At 41.5% G+C, this 17,067-nt stretch overlaps 1 protein-coding gene across 2 annotated transcripts in view; it reads left to right on the top strand.

Annotated features, from left to right (window-relative positions):
• TBXAS1 (thromboxane A synthase 1) overlaps positions 1–17,067 on the top strand; it is a 236,601-nt gene that overhangs the window by 46,087 nt on the left and 173,447 nt on the right. For both annotated transcript variants that reach the window (XR_012835788.1, XM_075755106.1), the window contains exon 2: positions 7,548–7,641. Coding sequence is in view for 1 of the 2 variants with exons in the window: in XM_075755106.1 (XP_075611221.1) it covers positions 7,548–7,641 (94 nt within the window). In the remaining variant the exon portion in view is untranslated. The remainder of the gene's footprint in view (positions 1–7,547; positions 7,642–17,067) is intronic.

Here is a 17,067-nt window from a genome sequence, read left to right as displayed (position 1 = left end):
TTTCTGGTTGACCAGAACTCGACAGATTAAAAAGTGAAAGGCAGCTGAGGTACATACGCACTCATGGGAATACAACTTGGCTTTGCCTGCGCAGTACATCATGACTTGATGTGCACGCTAGGTAACATTTCAGGAATGCAGCCACCATAGCATTGCAATCTCTTTTTGACCCTGTGAAATAATGGGCCAGTGGCCTACTGAGTACCTCCTTTATGGCAATGAAAAGCCAGAATTATTGGGCTCCCAAGCAGCCTTTCCTCCCTTTAAACATGAAACTGCATCCCTCATCCATCCTGGTATGTAGGAATGGTTGAGATGCGTACAGAAACAGGTGCCATGTTTTCTGCAAATTGAGTTGCATCACTAGGATATGACCTTGCATAACAATTAAGACTAATTAAGCTGAAACTTCATGTCCTTTTAATTATGCAATTAAGATGTCCAATTACAAAATTAAGATATATAATTACATGGGGAGGAAGAAAAAAATACAAAATTTTACTATGGTTTCTGATAACTGTTTTTCTAGCAATGCACCTGTTTATGCAAACTTCAGTCTTCCTGGCTGAAGCAATAATGCTTATGGCCTTGAGGTGGTACCATTTTCTTCTGTGTGCCTCACAATATACATGTGAGTAAAAAGGAGGAATAGGAAATTGGTCCTTAAGAAAGGTATGGTACCACTGGTCCTAGGGAGTGAAAGGAAGGCTCGGCCTGTGGTTGAGGCAGCAGGCCTGTGACATGAGAGCTGAGCTTAGCTGTCAGCTCTGACCCAGGCTTCCTGTGGATGTGGCCTCACGTATGCACCAGACCTCAGATCTGCTGTGGACACCTCTCCTGGTGCGTAGTCCACCCTTTGCATCCATGTGGTGTGGAGGTCCCACCTCCTTTCCCAAGGATGTATGTTGCTATAAGGACACAACAGAGTCTGCTGCTGTTGACCTCCAACGTTTTGTTTAAAGGTGTTGAGCCAACGATGAAGGGCTGAAGCTGTAGATTTATGACTCTTGCTCTTTTGCTCTTTATTTGGAAAAGTCACCGCCCAGTGTGAAGGGGCTGCACTCTGAGAGAGGTGATGAAATATTGTCATTGGCCTGCTGTACGGACCATCTGTCTCTCCCAGGGCTACTTTGGAGCATGGTGAAGTGTGTTGCTTTTCTGTATGGGCTTTTTTATTTAATTTGCCTTGATTCACTGCTACTTCTTTTGTTTCTCTTTTTAAATCAAAGCAGCCCCCAAAACTTTAAACACACTGTGACAACCTGCAGCCTTATTACAACCAGTCCCTTGAGCCTATTGGTTCTCTTAAGAGACACTAAAAAAAATTGTTCAGCAGACCAGAACAGTATGGATTAAAAAATTATTGTTAGCAGATAGATGAGGTATAAATTTAATATTGGACATATAATTTGGCCTTTCCTGCACGTTATTGCTGGTGCATTAGGAAATGTTTCAATGAAATAATAATCCTATGGTCATTTAGGTTTTGCAGCTGGAAAACATCTGCCCTTGTGGAGGCAGATGGTGCAAGTGCACATAATGTCTGTCTTTTTCTTGTGCAATTATGTCAAAATTAAAACACTGGGAGTGCATGCAAGTGATTAAGGAGAGCAAGTGTTACAAGGAAGTTCTTATTATCTCTGAAACTGGTAATACATCCCTACGAATTCATAGTTAAAAGTATAGATTTGTTGAGCTTGAAAATGAAATTGCAGTACTCAAATAACCTTGTCCTAAACTGGCTAAAGTCTCTTTTGAAGCTTACCTCTAGAATGTAGTGAAATTATACCTGTGGATATTCTATATCATTTTTTGAGGAATAGTAATAATCCCTTACTCTGAGCCTGGTGTTCTACACAACCAAGTGTATTTTCTTTCAGCAAAAACCTCAGTTTTCACCGGGGGTACTGCTAAGTAACAGTAAAGGGCAATTTGGTAACCTTTGTTGACCAAGGTTAGCACAGGTTGTAACAGGGATTTACCTTCCCCATTTTTCTCTCTTCTGCTTTGTGAGAGTGCTTCAGGACCTACTTGTCCTTTGGGGATAGACAGCTGATTTAATTTTGTGTTTTGTTTTTCTTTTAGCGAATACACTTTCTGGGAGTAATAACCAGAGGTGGTTGTATCCATCTGAGGTGGTATCCAGTTTGGCTGCAATACTCACTCACTTGCAAGACCTGGGTTCCGTGTGTTCCTTTATTGGAATGGGACCAAATGGGAACGATCTTCCATCTTAAATATCCTGAGCATCAGACTAGGGAAAAGACTTGTGTGGTGGCAGTGCTCCAGTGACCGTGCTGCAGTATTCGTAATGCAGAATTTCCCAGAGAGGGCTAAAAGACGAAAGCCTCACTCTCTAGCTAGCCCAGGGATGATATCAATGTTTTGGTGAGTCTGTGCTGTCTAGGCAGTGCTCCCAGGAATGCTTGTATAATTTTCTATGAGCCATCATTTTAATGTTGGGGAGGCTACTGTTGTTTTGTATATTTTCGCTACTTTGTGAGCAAAACACATCCCAGTGTTAACTGGGATCTGGTATGGGTATATGTAAATAGAGGCAAATAGGTGAAAATGCATGATGATTATCTCTTGTTTGGCAGGAATGATTTCCATTTTCTCAGCAAAATACTTTGTTTTCTCTCTGTCTTCCACACCTACCAGCTTCTAACAATGAGATTAAATAACATCACTTTTTTATCTCCGAGTGTCCTAGTTTATAGCTTTCAGATATTATTAGGTTGCACATTACTTAGATGTAGAAGGAATGATGCACTTTATTGAGAGAAACTTGGGGTAATTTCAATGGTATGTTGAAGTCTATGATGTAGAACTGGCAACTCTGTAATGTTATCTGCTACGCAAATTGATTGCACTTAATAGCAGACTGTATAATACTTTTTCTTGCAGTACTGATCAGTACTGACCTGGCTGGGCAGATGGCTAGTTCTGTTGATTGTACATCCATCACAACTTACGTTAATTATCTGATGATTTTCAACTCTTTCTCCTTATTTTTTGCATATGGTTTTGTTGAGGGAAGTTCATATTTTAGAGAGCTTAAATTTGCTGTGCTGGCCTACAGGAATGTATTTGGCATGTTAACTTTCTTTTAACAGTCGTGTTTAATATATACAGAGAGCATCTAACTCTGAGAGGCCACTTGAACGTCTTCAAAGAGTTATTGAATTGTTTATCGATCTACTTCATTACTGCTGTTCCTCTGGTTCCTTTTGATGTCTTGTCACTTTGTTCAAAATATAATGCCAGAGTTTAAAATTAATAGTTGTGCAGGAAGCCCTACATGTATAAATATTAGGGTATGTTTCTCCTTTGAATGAAAATGTGCTAGATTGTCCAGTAAATATTGCTGCCATCAGAGTTTTATCCTTTTTCATGCCCCTCCCTTTACACAAAGACTCCTTCCTCTCTTCCTCTTAAGAAAACTGAAGTGTCTGAGGTTTTATCTTTTAGGTTTTATAACAGTCTAATCTCTTATTCTGCCATTGGAAGCTTACAGACTGGTTCCCTGCTTAGGAAAATAAATTTGATTAATTTTCCCTCCTTCCCTTTAATCTTTTCCATGTGTGTCTCTTTACATTTGTTAAATTCATGTATTAAGTGCCTGCTGATTTTTTTTTTTCTTTTTTCCTTTCATTAATTTATTTAATCACTTTTTGAAGCTTGTTAAGCTTCTGGAATAGACAACAACCCATGCTAGGGAGTTCCATACTTAGTATATTGATTACTTGGAAAAGTGCTTCATTTTTAATCCTGTCACCTGAATATTCATTTGTAGATTTTAATATTTTTTTAAATAGTGAGTAATTCTTTATTTTCTAAGCCATGCAGGATCTTAAATATATTTGGCATATCCTGCATCAGTTGCTGCTTTTTCCAGGATTAAGATTATAGCCTGTTTGCTTATTCCTTCTACAGAAGTTGTTCCATATCTTTGGTCATCTTCATCACCTCTCAGTATCTCTTCTATTTCTAGATTTTGTATTTGACTTAGCCCTTCTAGTCCATTGGCTGGTCTTCTACCCTTAGTGTGCTCCCACAGGAAGAGCAGGAGCTTGCCTGATACCAGATTAATTTTTGTGATAAATTAACACAGAAGTGCGTTAAGTGGCACAGTGAGAAATAAGAGTTCCCGCTGGTGATAAAGCAGGCTCACAACAGTTTCGTTTAGGTGTACAGCTTCTCCAGGCGAACATCTCGTGACTGCCTGCAAGGCAACCCTGCCTGTTTGCACTCTTCCAGCCCACCTCCCCTTCCCAGCAACAAAACCTGGCCACCGTTTTCCTGGTGCGCTTAGCGCGCAGCTCTGTGAGTTACCGGCCAGGTGTGTGTCACGGGTGTGCTGAGTAGCTGAATCACGTGAATTAGCCTGTTCGAGTTACCGGTTGCGTCTGGCTGAAAAGGCAAAGGTTTGTGTCATGAAGCTGTCAGATTTGTGTATTGCTGATGTTCATTGTGTGTTACACAGGACAATTTCTATTTTCTTCTTAAAAGAAGCCCCCAAGTCACTCCTTCCTCTCTCTCCCCCCACTCTAAACAGTGGGAATGAGCTGAAATATTTCAGAGGTGAGGAAAAAGGCTCTTAAAATAATATTTAAGGTTGCAAAACGTAAGCTGTTACATTAGAAATGGCCAAAGTCAAGATTATCTGTGCAATGTTAGATCCTTCCCTCTTTTGTGCATGCAGCACCATCAGTCTTTAAGCACTTGCATACTGATTTCTCTTTTGCAAAACTGCAGATATTTCAACAATACCAGAAATATTGTGAAATCATGGGGTAGAACTAGATGTGTTTGTTTATCGATGGGATTTCTTTTTTTTCCTGCTGGCCCTACCCTTTTGTTGTTATATTTCAGCGTGTATCTTGACTACAGCACTTCTGTTTCCCATCTCATTGTAAAGCGTGTTCCTATACCTTTTGAAAACCTACTTCAAATGTAACTGAATAAAAAGCATCAGAGAAAATCACGTTAGGAGGGGGAAAAGGGAAGGCAAATCCTCAGCTGTATGGAGCTGCCAGTAATGTTCAGAAGCTGACAAAGATGAACTGCTCATCTAGGCATAAATAGTCTTCAGAGTCTGAGTGTTTCTTGCCTTGTGAAACGTGGTGCACTATATTCATTAGTTCTGCTCCTTTTTAAATGTGTTGATCGTATCATTTACTTTGTGTAGTGCAAGGCTCTGTTGCAGTCAGTTTTCACTTTGCAGTACTTGAAGACCAGGAGTCTACAGAGTGTCTGGTCTACAGTGAAGTTAGCAGCTAACTGCAGCCCAGCCCGGCGTTTTGTGATCTGCCATGTATGTTACAGTGAAAACATCCGGTATAAAATGCTGCAAAATTGACGGGTTTCCATTGAGAGAGATTTTCATCTTTTCCACTGCTTACATACTGAAGATGAGGATTTTGCTATGACACAGACACCTCAGGAAGATTTCAAACAGCAGCAAAAAATCCTCTCTTTGGGGAAGAAAATGTATCGTGTAGGCTGTGTGTCATTTTGAAGTTAAAACAACTTTTTCCCCAAGAGTATTAGCTGTTTCAATAAAGAAAAAACTCTTATATTTTTTTAAAGCAGTTAAGTAACCAAAAAGTTAATAATATGTATAAAGTGTGTAATAAATGTCAACTTCTGTGCCTTTATTCTATGATACCCTGTTGTACTGAAATAGTGCCCTTACATAGACTGAAGACACATCATTTCTATTGAGAGGGTTCATGTTTGTGAAGGTTTTTGCTGGCCCCCCCCCAAAAAAAAATTGTTGCTATTTAAAAACAATCAAAGCTATATCTTCTGATTATGATTTTTTGTAAAATATCTTCACAAAAGAAAACTCATTAAGAGAATAGGTACTCTGCTGCAAGAAATTTTCTCTTGAAACTGAACTACAAAAAGCTACTAACAATATTTAAGTCCCATTCTGCTTTGCAGGTCATGTGAGATTTAATTCTCTTAATTTTATATATTTCATTTCACAGTGTCATTCTTTCCTTTCCCCCCTGCTGGAGGAAAGGACTATTTTCTGGTCTTTTCTCTCCCCACTTCTCCCTGACCCCCAAGAATTATGTGCTGTTTGCCCATTAGGTTAAACTAGCATATTCCTGCCTGCGTCATACAGGGCATCTCAAACGAGGCGTGTGTCGATTATTGGACCTGAAGGAGGAGAGGCCGGAGTCATAGCCATGGGCTAGCATAGTTTGCAGAGTCAACAAGGCTGTACACTGGGATTAAGAGGGAGTCAGCCCATCGGGATCTGAGGGTGCTGCTTCTGCTGTCTCTCTATTATGTCATTCAGATGACTTGCAGACTCGATAGACTAACACAGTTGATATCGTGACCCCTAGACCCTATGCTATATGCAGTTCAAAGTTTTTATTTTGGGCTAGATTTAATTTGGTCCCCAGGACTAAACAGTCTCACGGCACTTGGGGTTCAAAGCTAAAGGACCGGTTGTTTGTTCTGACCTGCCCCGGTAGGAGATGGATTGGAGCAGAGCTTCAAGTTCAGCTTCCTCTCAAAACAGCACGGTTGCATGTGCCAAAACTGGCCTAGACACTGAACTATCATGCAGGGGGAGAGCTTGAAAAATATGCTGTTGCTCTGAGCTAACATGTTAATATAGACACAGCCTTTATTAATGTAAAGATCTTTTGCCCTGGCCCTCCTGGTGATAATGTTCAGCATGATAGTAAACAGTATTATTGTGTCTTTGGTTCATCAAAGCTGCTGCTGTTAGCTCCTGCTCTTTCAGGTTTCACTAATTGAAGTCCACTGACTTAAATCCATTGTTTGTATTAAGAAAGGGGGAGGGGAGGAAAAAAAAAGGCTTTGGGGTTGGGTTTTTCTTTTTTCTTTTTTTCTAGTATTGTCCCTGTCAACATGCCACAGTTTTATCTGAAACAAGGGATGCATGAAGCTTTTCAGTCTGGGTTTTGTTTCCCTCTATTTTTTATCTTTGTTTAATTTGCTGACTGGCAGCTGGAAAATCACTTAATCAGCATATCTGGCCTAAATACTAGGCTTGACTTGAACATACTGACAGTGTCTTGGCTCATGCACAACTGAGACTAGTTTGAATTCTTGTTCTGTGATCTGTATAGGTAGCAGTGATGGCAGAAGAAAATAATAGTCTGAAGATCTGTCTTGTTCCCTTCCCAGCTGTGCCACAGTAGTCAAAACCCAAATGCCTATTTTGATCTCGTTTGTAACCTCACGTAGCTTTAGAGAGTCACTTCTGACTTACAAGATGCTCTGTGGGAAGAGGAGCAGCTCTCTATTTCCACTGCTCAGTTTGCAGGCCTGTGTTTGAGTCTCTTCGTTCTTTTGCCCTCTCTGAAGCACCAGTGTGTTGCATTTATTTCTGTGACCTAAGGAGCTGCTGAGCAATGTCACCACATTGGCAGTTCTGTTTGGCCAACACAGAAACATCCTCTCTCTCTCTGAATCCAGGAAAATCATGTGAACCTATTACTGTGGTAAGTCCTATCATGACGAGATCCAAAATTAACTTACTACCTTATTTTTTCTAGGTACTCCACCTCTGCATTCTCCAAACTAAGCAGAGTAGGGATCCGACATCCTCCACCTCTTCCTTTCATTGGAAACCTGCTCTTTTTCCGTGAGGTAAGATATGTTTTCCTTTTCCCATCGCTTTGGATAGATACAGAGTGGATAGGAGGTAGGAGGAATTGAAGGGAAGCCTACACTTCAACGATACCATCTCTTCAAGCATCTCCTTTTGGAAAGAAGAAATGAAACTGCGTTTTGAGTGAATTGGTAGAAGCAGTTGTTTGCAAGCAGCTCTAACTTCGGGGTAAAATAAACTTGAGGGAAAGAAAATGTGTAAGCTCCTGCAGCTAATTACTTGAGCTTTTCCAAGAAAGTTCATGCCCTCAGTGAAACAAACTTAGTTATGTGAATAGAGCAGATTATGTTAACTAGCCCCAACTGGTTTGTTCTGAGTGGTTTTGGCTCCTGTGACCTTTCTGTTTGTTTGTGCTTTTGCTGATTGTACACATTTATTTTAAAGCTTGTAATGTTGCTTGCTCCTAAGCAGGCATTAGGTACCACTGAACGCTGTTGCTCTGTGCCCCCAGTGTTGCCATCCTGGATTGGGAGGAGGGAGGGGAAGTATTGGGGTTCTGCCTCCAGATTTTGTTCCCTTATTTTTCTCAGTCATCCCCTTAGTCTGCCAACGCTGCTGTTCTTGTTTTGTTTTGTTCCTTGCTCAATTTCAGTAATGCTTCTGAGGGTCCAAGATATGAGGAGCTGCTATTTCTCTGGTTGGATCTTACGGTAAAATCTCTCTAGTGCATCTCTGCTGCAGTCCAACAACTTTTCAGGAAATCTGGGCTAACTCCAGCTGCTGCCCAATTTCCTCTTTTAAGTGCATGGTCATCCATATCCATGCTGAGATTTGAATTATTAATGAGAATATAGTGCCTCTTACCTTGGTCTTCATGGTGATTGCTCTGTCAATATCTGACTCATTATTAGGCAAAACCCATTTAAATACCAGTTTTACAGGTACATCTGATTTCATTTAGAAAATAGCATAAAAGGTAGACTTGATCCGCTCCTGATTAATTTGAACTGGAATTGACAGGGTGACTTTAACGTACAAGCGATGCTGGTAGTATGAAATACAGACCAGCTCATCCTCATTCTTCTGCTTTAATTTCAGCTGGATGGCATGAAGCTACTCGATCTGTAGCTCTTTGGTGACAAAATCCAGTTTTCATTAGTTACCTGCTAGCACTTGCTGTAGGAAAAGGTGCCTGGAGAGTAAGTTATTTTGATATGTTGTAGATAAGCTTGCCCTGTAACAGTGGAAAGTTTTTATGAACTGTTATCTATGATCTGTTAAGCAAATTTCATTACCAGAGTTACATTCATTAAATTCACTTAAAGCAGGCTAACGAAGAAAAGATAGACTTGATTTTACTAACTTTTAGGGGGAAAAAACCCCATGAAATTAAAGGTAGCTGTGAAATTGTATCTTGGAGTACCAAGAAATAATAATTCCAGGTAGGGTTTTTAAACAGAGTTGAGTGGTGCAAAACCACAAGGCCCATCAGGCTGTGTGTCCCACACCGCAACATTTCACTGTCCATCTTCTCTATAGTCTTATCGTTGCTGGTAGGAACAGGCAGGGATAAATCCAAGCTCTTTGTAATTTTTCTTTCTTTCCTCATATATTTTGCCATGTTTTCTGGATCTGCTCCTGTGGCTGCTTTCTTAGAAATAGTGCCCATAGCAACGTGCTGGTAATAGGAGGGCTACTTTCACACTGCAGGCTGTTGTCTACGAGAGCATTTTCAGGGACACTAGTGCTCTCGCCACAGTCAGTAGAGGACACCTTCTGCTTTCCCTTCCCTTCCTGGGGACAGGGATGGCCCCTTAGCTGCGAGGGGCATGGCAGTGCATGAGCAGCGGTTTGTTGTGCACTGGGTTTACTCTTTTTTTTTATTTTTTCTTTTTTTTTTTTTAGGAAGTAGCAAAATGCTGATCTGTTCTGTCACTACACCTGTAACGTTCAGAAGTTCTTGCACTTGTGTGTTTATGCAACCATGTCTTTTCACTGAACTTTTTTTAGAGTCTCTCTTTAAATAGGCCAGCTCCTTCTTGGTATCGCTAATGTCGTGTCGGGAAAATGCACAAGCCACACTCCTATTAAATCATAAGACTAGTGGTTTTCAACCCATGAACCATTTATTTCAGAGGAATTAATGAATGGTGACTAAGAGGCATGAATTGCTATGATGTGCTGTATGGGAATTTGCATGTGTGTAATTTATACATTATATAATTTGGTCTGCAAATCAACACAGGTTGAAAAGCCCTGCACAACAATGAGATCTAGAAGAGAAAGGGAAATCAAAACCCTTCAATGTATACAGCCTTCCAGTCCAAAAAGCATCCTCATCACATGGTTTCAGGCTTTCCTCCTAGAATATGATTGCTAGAAACTTAAGGAAAAAATAAAGGAGAAGCGGGAGTCCCTTTGACATGATCAAGTAAATCTAAGACCTGGGGATTTAAGAAAAAAACATTAAATATCAAAAGTTCTCGACAAAATTGTGGGAGTAAGCAGTATTTTTCAATTTGTAATGGCATAAATTCAAGGATTTGCTTTTCTTCTCCCTTACTTGGGTGTAAATCACTTCTGCTCTGAAGTGAATGGAGGTTCCTGTTTTTCTCTGCTGTATATGTGAACAGAGCATCAGGCCTTATCATTCTTTTTTTCCTATTATTATTCTTCTGTAAACAAATGAACTGTGTAATGAGGGTTTGACCAATAGTGCTGCGTTGTGGGGTTTTTAATAAACTTTCAAATATATTTTGAACAAGAAAATGTTTTCTCCATGAGATTTCTTTTCTTTTTTTCTTTTTTTCTTTTTTTTGAAAGAGTTATTTCAGGGTTTTCTCAAACAGTATATTTTCTTTGAGTAAAATAAGAGTTGCTGGAATAGGGTCTCAGAGAGAGGAAGAGGAAGTACGGAAAGTTAAGGGCCTAAGGGAAACGCAACAGGAAAGGCCTATCTGTATCAGACTTTAAGAGCTGACTTGGGGAAAACAAAGTTATTTTACTCGAAGTCGCCCCTTCTCTCTCAAGTACAATAAAGAGATAATCGCACCCTGAAACTAAAACATATCCAAGTTAATCGGCTTATCTCAAAAATGAGGAGATAGGAAATTACTGCAGTTCTGCAGCTGGGAAATTATCTGAGTCCAAGATATTAGATTAAAAATTCTTCCATTGCATGAGAACAGTTTGTGGTGGGTAAGTCTGATGTAATAGTAAATATGATTAGGCTGCTTAAAAAAAGCAGCATGTTCAATTTACCCAATAACCAAGCAGACTTGCAGCAGACAGGCTGCTGTTTTGCTGAGTGTTCCCCCACCTCTCCATGTAATGCATTTTTCCTACCAGTCTATGGAAAAAACGTGAGGTTTGTTTGTGATAGCCGTGTAACAGGAGACACGAGGGTACGCACAGCGTGGATTTTCACACATGGATCTGCATGGGCTTTGGAGCAGCAGGTTGCAGGAAAACTAAACAAAACTCTCCTATTAATTCCCAGCCTAATGATTTTATTACGTGACAAATGCTCTGAAAACCGAGAAGGCGCGCGCGCCACATTACCCTTCCTCCCAAAGAACCATGGCAAACACTTGACCTGTTGCTATGGCTGTGCTGTGCTTTTCTCCCCCTTTCCCATCCCTTTTTAGAAAAGGCAGCTATGCTGTTTATAAATGTCATTGGCTCTGACATTTGCACGGCTCCGGTCGCCCGGTACTGTACCTGTGTGCACTGCTCCCTACTCAGCCTTCCGGAGAGCAGCACTGTGCTGCCGCAGCCTTGGGGCTGGCATCTCTGGTGTTTTGGGGTGGTGGTAGGGGTGCGGTTGGCTGGCTGGTTTTGGTACTTGGTAGGCGGGATATGCATTTGCATCCTGCGTACAGTTGGATGATGTGCTTTGGGTCCTTACAATGGTGTGATCATGTGCTGCTTTCCTCCCATTACTCCGAGCAAGCTCCAGTGATGCTTTTGACTGGCTGTGTGCTTGTATCCCTGCCTTGCATTTTAATGAAAGACATCACTCTCTTTAGCCCCTCTCTGCTTGGACAGGATACTCTTTGTTTACTCTGTTTATTTCTGTCTGGCCTACTTGTAGATCCTGCGCTACCCCGGAGCGGCCCATTTCTGCTGAATGGAAGTGGGGGCTGTGTGGGTGCTTTGTCTTGCTTTCAGTTTGGGATCTGGCTGGGCTGTGTTGTTTTACGGCTGATGGGTGGGAGTGGAGAAAGGGGGAAGTGGAGGGAGGAAGCAGAGAGCAAACATGATCTTTTTCCACTACGCATCTGCCAAAAGCATCCTTTGAGTTGGACTAAAGAAAAATAAAAGGCAGAGTCCTTGCAGGAATGAAGTTAACCCCATGTCTAATTTTTAGCCTAGAAAGCAGCGTGTCAGTGCTTAGAGAGAGCGGCTGCAGTGTTTACTGTGCTGGAATTTAGTGACACAGCATGTAAACCCAAACAAGGTTGGAGAGAGGCAAATGGCGAGAGGCAAATGGTGAGGGGAGCAAAGAGGAGGGGAAGGGAAGAAGAGGAGCTTTCAGACAGGCTGTGAACCTGGATTTAATTACAAGAATAATATGGCTTACACTGACAGTGAAAGCCTGCATATGGTTTTGTGTTGTTTTGTGCAGATAAACAAGAGAGGAATGGGATAGGGAGTGTGTGTTTGGCTACTTGATAGCTATCTGCATGGAACCAGACAGGGCAGCCATGGCATCACCAATCAACCTGGCTTTATCTCCCCCAGATGGCTCTGTGCATCTGCCATGAGCTGCTGACTGCCTGAACCGACCTCACGGGGTGCCTTGGGTCTTCTCTTACATCCTGGGAAACCCCCCCTTGACTGGGTGGCCTGTGTATGCATGCATTTCATGTGACATGAATACACGTGGTGCAGATCTAAACCCAGCCATGTTACAGTCTGCAACATGACAGAAAAACTGGGGTTAGACGTGTTTTTATGTGTATATTCATACGTCTATGAAGCCAGTCTCTCTCCCCTTCAAATACGTGTATTTTCCTAGTTTCAGCTGATAGTCTGTGCTACCTCCTTTGATCAGATGTTAGCATTGTCAGATACCCTGACAAAGTCGGTGCAGTATCTGTGGGAACCTAATGCAGGAAACAGAGACATCGCAATTAGCTGTCTCCCACTTGACTAAAGGCTATTTGCACCCTTCAGCGAGAGCTGGACCTCTAGTTTCTCAGAAGGGTGTTGGGCAGAGCTGTGCTGTGGCTCACCCCAGCTTCTCCCTGAGCTTGTGGGATCTCAGCTGGGTGAGCCTGCCTCTGGGGGAGCACTGCGTATGCCTCAGAAACGCTTCTGTAGAGGCACGATGTTCTCAGCTTTTTTGCACTTGATGTTTCTGATAGCTGTGTTTGCAAAGTATCCCTGAGTGTAATGTCAACTTTATATAATGTTTATGGAAGCTGGAGATAGTATTAGGATACACAAAGAAACCAGCAGGTTTTACGTGACAGAAAAAGGGGGGCAAATCATTGCTGCTTTGCTAATGAGTAATGGTGACCCAAGCAATGAAGGTGGTAGTGATCATGACAGATGCTTTTGCTCTTTTGGACTATACTGGTTTTCCTTTGAGGGAAGAAACTGGTCCTTTTCGTATTCCAAGGAATGGTGTGTTGACCATGTGGCTTCTGCCTGGAGCAGCTCCCACATCTATTTGCTGTGCAGGGCTGGGTGAGTGTTTACTGTAGACCTCAGCAGTTGTCCTTAGAAAGAGATGCAGACTTCGTTGATGAGCAGCATCATAGTTTTGGTATTCTTTAAGCCATGTTTTGGTGGTTCCTTTTGGCATAAGTTATGCTTGCTTTGTTAAACACTGCATGAGGTGAAGAGGTGATGGTTGAGGCAATTTCTAGCTGTATGTGAAGGGCTTTACCTGTTAAGTAGAAAGGGGATGATGTTCTCCATGGCAGCACAGTGAGTGAGAAGAGAAACTCTCCAATCATGCTCTTGGCTTTCCCCAGACTCCCAATGTGATTTGGGGCAAGTCTGACTGAGGCAAAGCTGTCTTCTGGGTAAGCAAATCTCTTTCTCTTGCTTTACCTCGGGCCTTTCTTTACCCACCTGCAAATTGGCATAGATGGTGTTCTGGAACAGATAGGTCTGCTTTTTCATCAGGTTATGGTGAAACACTTTGAGCAACTTCTCTGGGGACTTTCTCTGGTAGATTTGGGAAGGCTAGTATCACTGCCTTCTTTAATGGACTGGGCTGCTTGAAGGCTGGAGGGAGATGAAATGATTTGTCAATAGTTGCAGAGCAAATGGGGCTGTAAATTAATGCCAGGCCTGAGCTCTGGTCTATAAGTGAAGGTGTCTGAGTAAGGTGGGTCCCCAAGATGATAAGGCTGAAGGACACTTCTTTGCTGTTCCATTCCATCTTTGACCAAAACTATTGCTTTTTGGGTGTTTGGTGGCAACTGACAAATGACTACCCAAGATCCATCAGAGCACAGGTCTGCATCATTAAAACGATACCTGGCTCATGAGAGTGGTGTGGGGAAATTTGCCATGTGTTGTGTCTTTCGGAGAGTACATTTGCATGTACATCACATAACCTTTTGGAATTTGCTATGTAGCCTGCTTTAGCAGTGTGTACTGCTAAACTAAAGCCAGCTCGGACATGACATGTAGCAACAATGAATACAAACCAGCCATGCTGCACAGTAGTTAAGAGAATGAAGATAGTGTATAGTTGCAATGGTGCTAGCATACAGATAGACCCAGGGCAATCACTTCAACTGGAATTTACCTTGGACTCCAAGATCCCTGCGATTATGCACAAGGAGTAGGATTCCCACAAGAAGTGGGGACCTTCACTTTGAAGAGCAGCGCAATAGTGATATGATTGAATAGGAGGAGTCCTGTAGCTGTTGTTGTAAACTTAATGGGCTTCTACAAATGGACTTAAAAAAGCAGGAATATTTCTTAGGCGTGATTGCCTTCTGTTCAGTTTTGGCTATAGTCACATCAGTGTGCCACTGGCCTGGAGAGAATGGGATTGGACTAAATAAAGTTTTTTAGTCCTTGAAATAAAAGAAGAAAGCAATAGATTCAGGGCTACAATGAGTAAGAACAATCTCTCTTGTTTTAAATGAAGTTGTAACTTGCTCAGCTTACCTGTAAATCTGGACTTTAGTGGCATCATATGCTGCTCACCTTTGCAATGTGGAGAAATCTATATTCAGAAAACCAGTTCTTCTATGTCAGCAGGATCAGTATGTGTAATAATGGCCAGGTATCAATTGTAATGCTAAAATTCTAGCAAGCTCAGATTGGTTGTTGAGAACAGTTGTTATCCATGAGCCAACAAATTTAGCTGAGTCTTAACTTCATTAGCAGTGTCTAAATGCATTAGCCATATGCTCCTCAGCATATGGGTAAATACATAACAATTTATTTTCATTAGGGTTTTCTTACAAGCGCTGCTAACCCAAGCTCCACTAGAAATGTTTACAGCATGACATGTCTTTTCAAATAAGAAGCTGGCCTTCTGTACAGCAAGTCATCCTGAAAGGGTGGCAAGCAAGATACTTCCCCCACCCTTTCGGAGAGTAGGAAGGTAGAGCTGTGGTGGGTCTGATCCGCTGCAGCTAGCTGGGCTCGGTTTCTGCAAGGCTTTATATTAGAATGAGTAACAGAAGGCTTTGGAGAACTCTGGATGTAAGATTCATGACTTACATGAGTTCCTCCCCTTCCCTCTCCAGGCAGGATATAGAGATGAAATATAACTTTCTCTAAAAGGGACTGAGTGTGAAATTGGGTCTTAGTCATGGCCCATAGTCAAATGGGTGCAGTGCTGGGAAGGGCAGGGTGGGTTTGCAGGACAGGCACTGGGGCAGGGCTGTGAGGGCTTCAGTAGCTGTGGATGTGGGACAGATGTAAAGCAGCTGTTGCGTGCTTGGGATTGTCTTAATTTGTCAAAAATAAATGTTATTTTAGCATCACAGAGTCATAGAATGGTTTGGGTTAGAAGGGACCTCAAAGATCATCTAGTTCCAAACCCCCTGCCATGGGCAGGGACACCCTCCACTAGACCAGGTTGCCCAAAGCCCCATCCAACTTGGCCTTGAACATTTTCAGGGATGGGGCATCCACAGCTTCTCTGGGCAACCTGTTCCAGTGCCTCACCACCCTCATAGTAAAGAATTTCTTTCTAACAACTAATCTAAATCAACCCTCCTTCAGCTTAAGTTCATTACCCCTTGTCCTGTCACTACATGCCCTTGTAAACAGTTCCTCCCCAGCCTTCCTGTAGGCCTCTTCAGGTACTGGAAGGCTGCAATTAGGTCTTCCTGGAGCCTAATTTTCTTGAGCGTTCTTTTTTTGGTTAAATATTTATGCAATTTGATCCAGAAATGCAAGTTGCCTAGAAAGACATGGAAGTGTAAGAAAGGACCAATCCTGTTGGAAAGGTATAAAGTTCAAAAGTTAATCTAATTCTCCATGTCCTCAGAGGCCTCAGCACGTGTCTAAGTGTAGACGATAATGTGAAACCAGAATCAACCAGAGTTGGATTCTAATCAGGTTTGTCTGAGAACTGACTGGGGTGGATGTTTTTTCTGGTGGAAAAAAAAAGAAAAAGAAGTTTTTCAACAGGAAGTCTAAACAAACCCGTGTGCTTTAAAAACATGTATTTCAAATTGCTCTTTTTTCTTTCTGTTTTCACCATGCAATGCAGTGAAACAGATGATACAGTCTTGGGTTGTCCTTGTACTTTTTAACTTTTTGTTTTATTTCTTTTGTTATTAACCTTTTTTTCCTCCTTTCATTTTGTAATTTTTAAATCTTCCATGCATTTTAGATTATTTCTATTAAGGCAGAGGGAAAAGTGAAATGTTCTGTGGACAGTTGCACTGGTGCAATTTTAAATATTCAGGTAAAAAAACCCCCAACCTGCTCACTGAGCACTAGTGATTTTTATTTCATCCTATGACAAGAAAAAATAAAATTGCAAGCAAGAGAAAAAGCAATTGAAACCTATATATGTGTTTAAAAATACTCTCAAATAAATATTTTCATAATAAACTATGCAGAAACCCCATTAAAATAATTGCAGATTAGTCTTTACTATTTTATGAGCTTCCATAGTTTCCGTGCATTGTATCTGATGGCTTTTTTCAATTCTGGGCATATGCAAAGCTGTTAACTTCTCATAGGTAGCATGATGCCAGAGGTGATTTAGGTAAGATTAGTGAAAGCTGGGCTACAGGAGCTGTAAGAAGTCACATGTGATGATGATTTAAGGAGTTTATTCTCTGAGAAGCTGAGTGGGACTTTAAACACAGTGATTATGTTCCACTCAAGGGAAAAAGGTACGTGGTAAGAGCAGGGTTCAGAGGGAAGCATGCCTTTGGACACACAGGAAAAGGGGATGGGGAACCCGAAAATCTTCATTGATTTGCCTCTATTTGCTTTTATGTCTATATATTGAGAGGAAAGAGTAA

This window comes from Balearica regulorum, chromosome 1 (genome assembly GCF_011004875.1).
Source record: "Balearica regulorum gibbericeps isolate bBalReg1 chromosome 1, bBalReg1.pri, whole genome shotgun sequence".
NCBI classification, from domain to species: domain Eukaryota; kingdom Metazoa; phylum Chordata; class Aves; order Gruiformes; family Gruidae; genus Balearica; species Balearica regulorum.
This window is presented reverse-complemented; position numbering and strand designations above follow the sequence as displayed.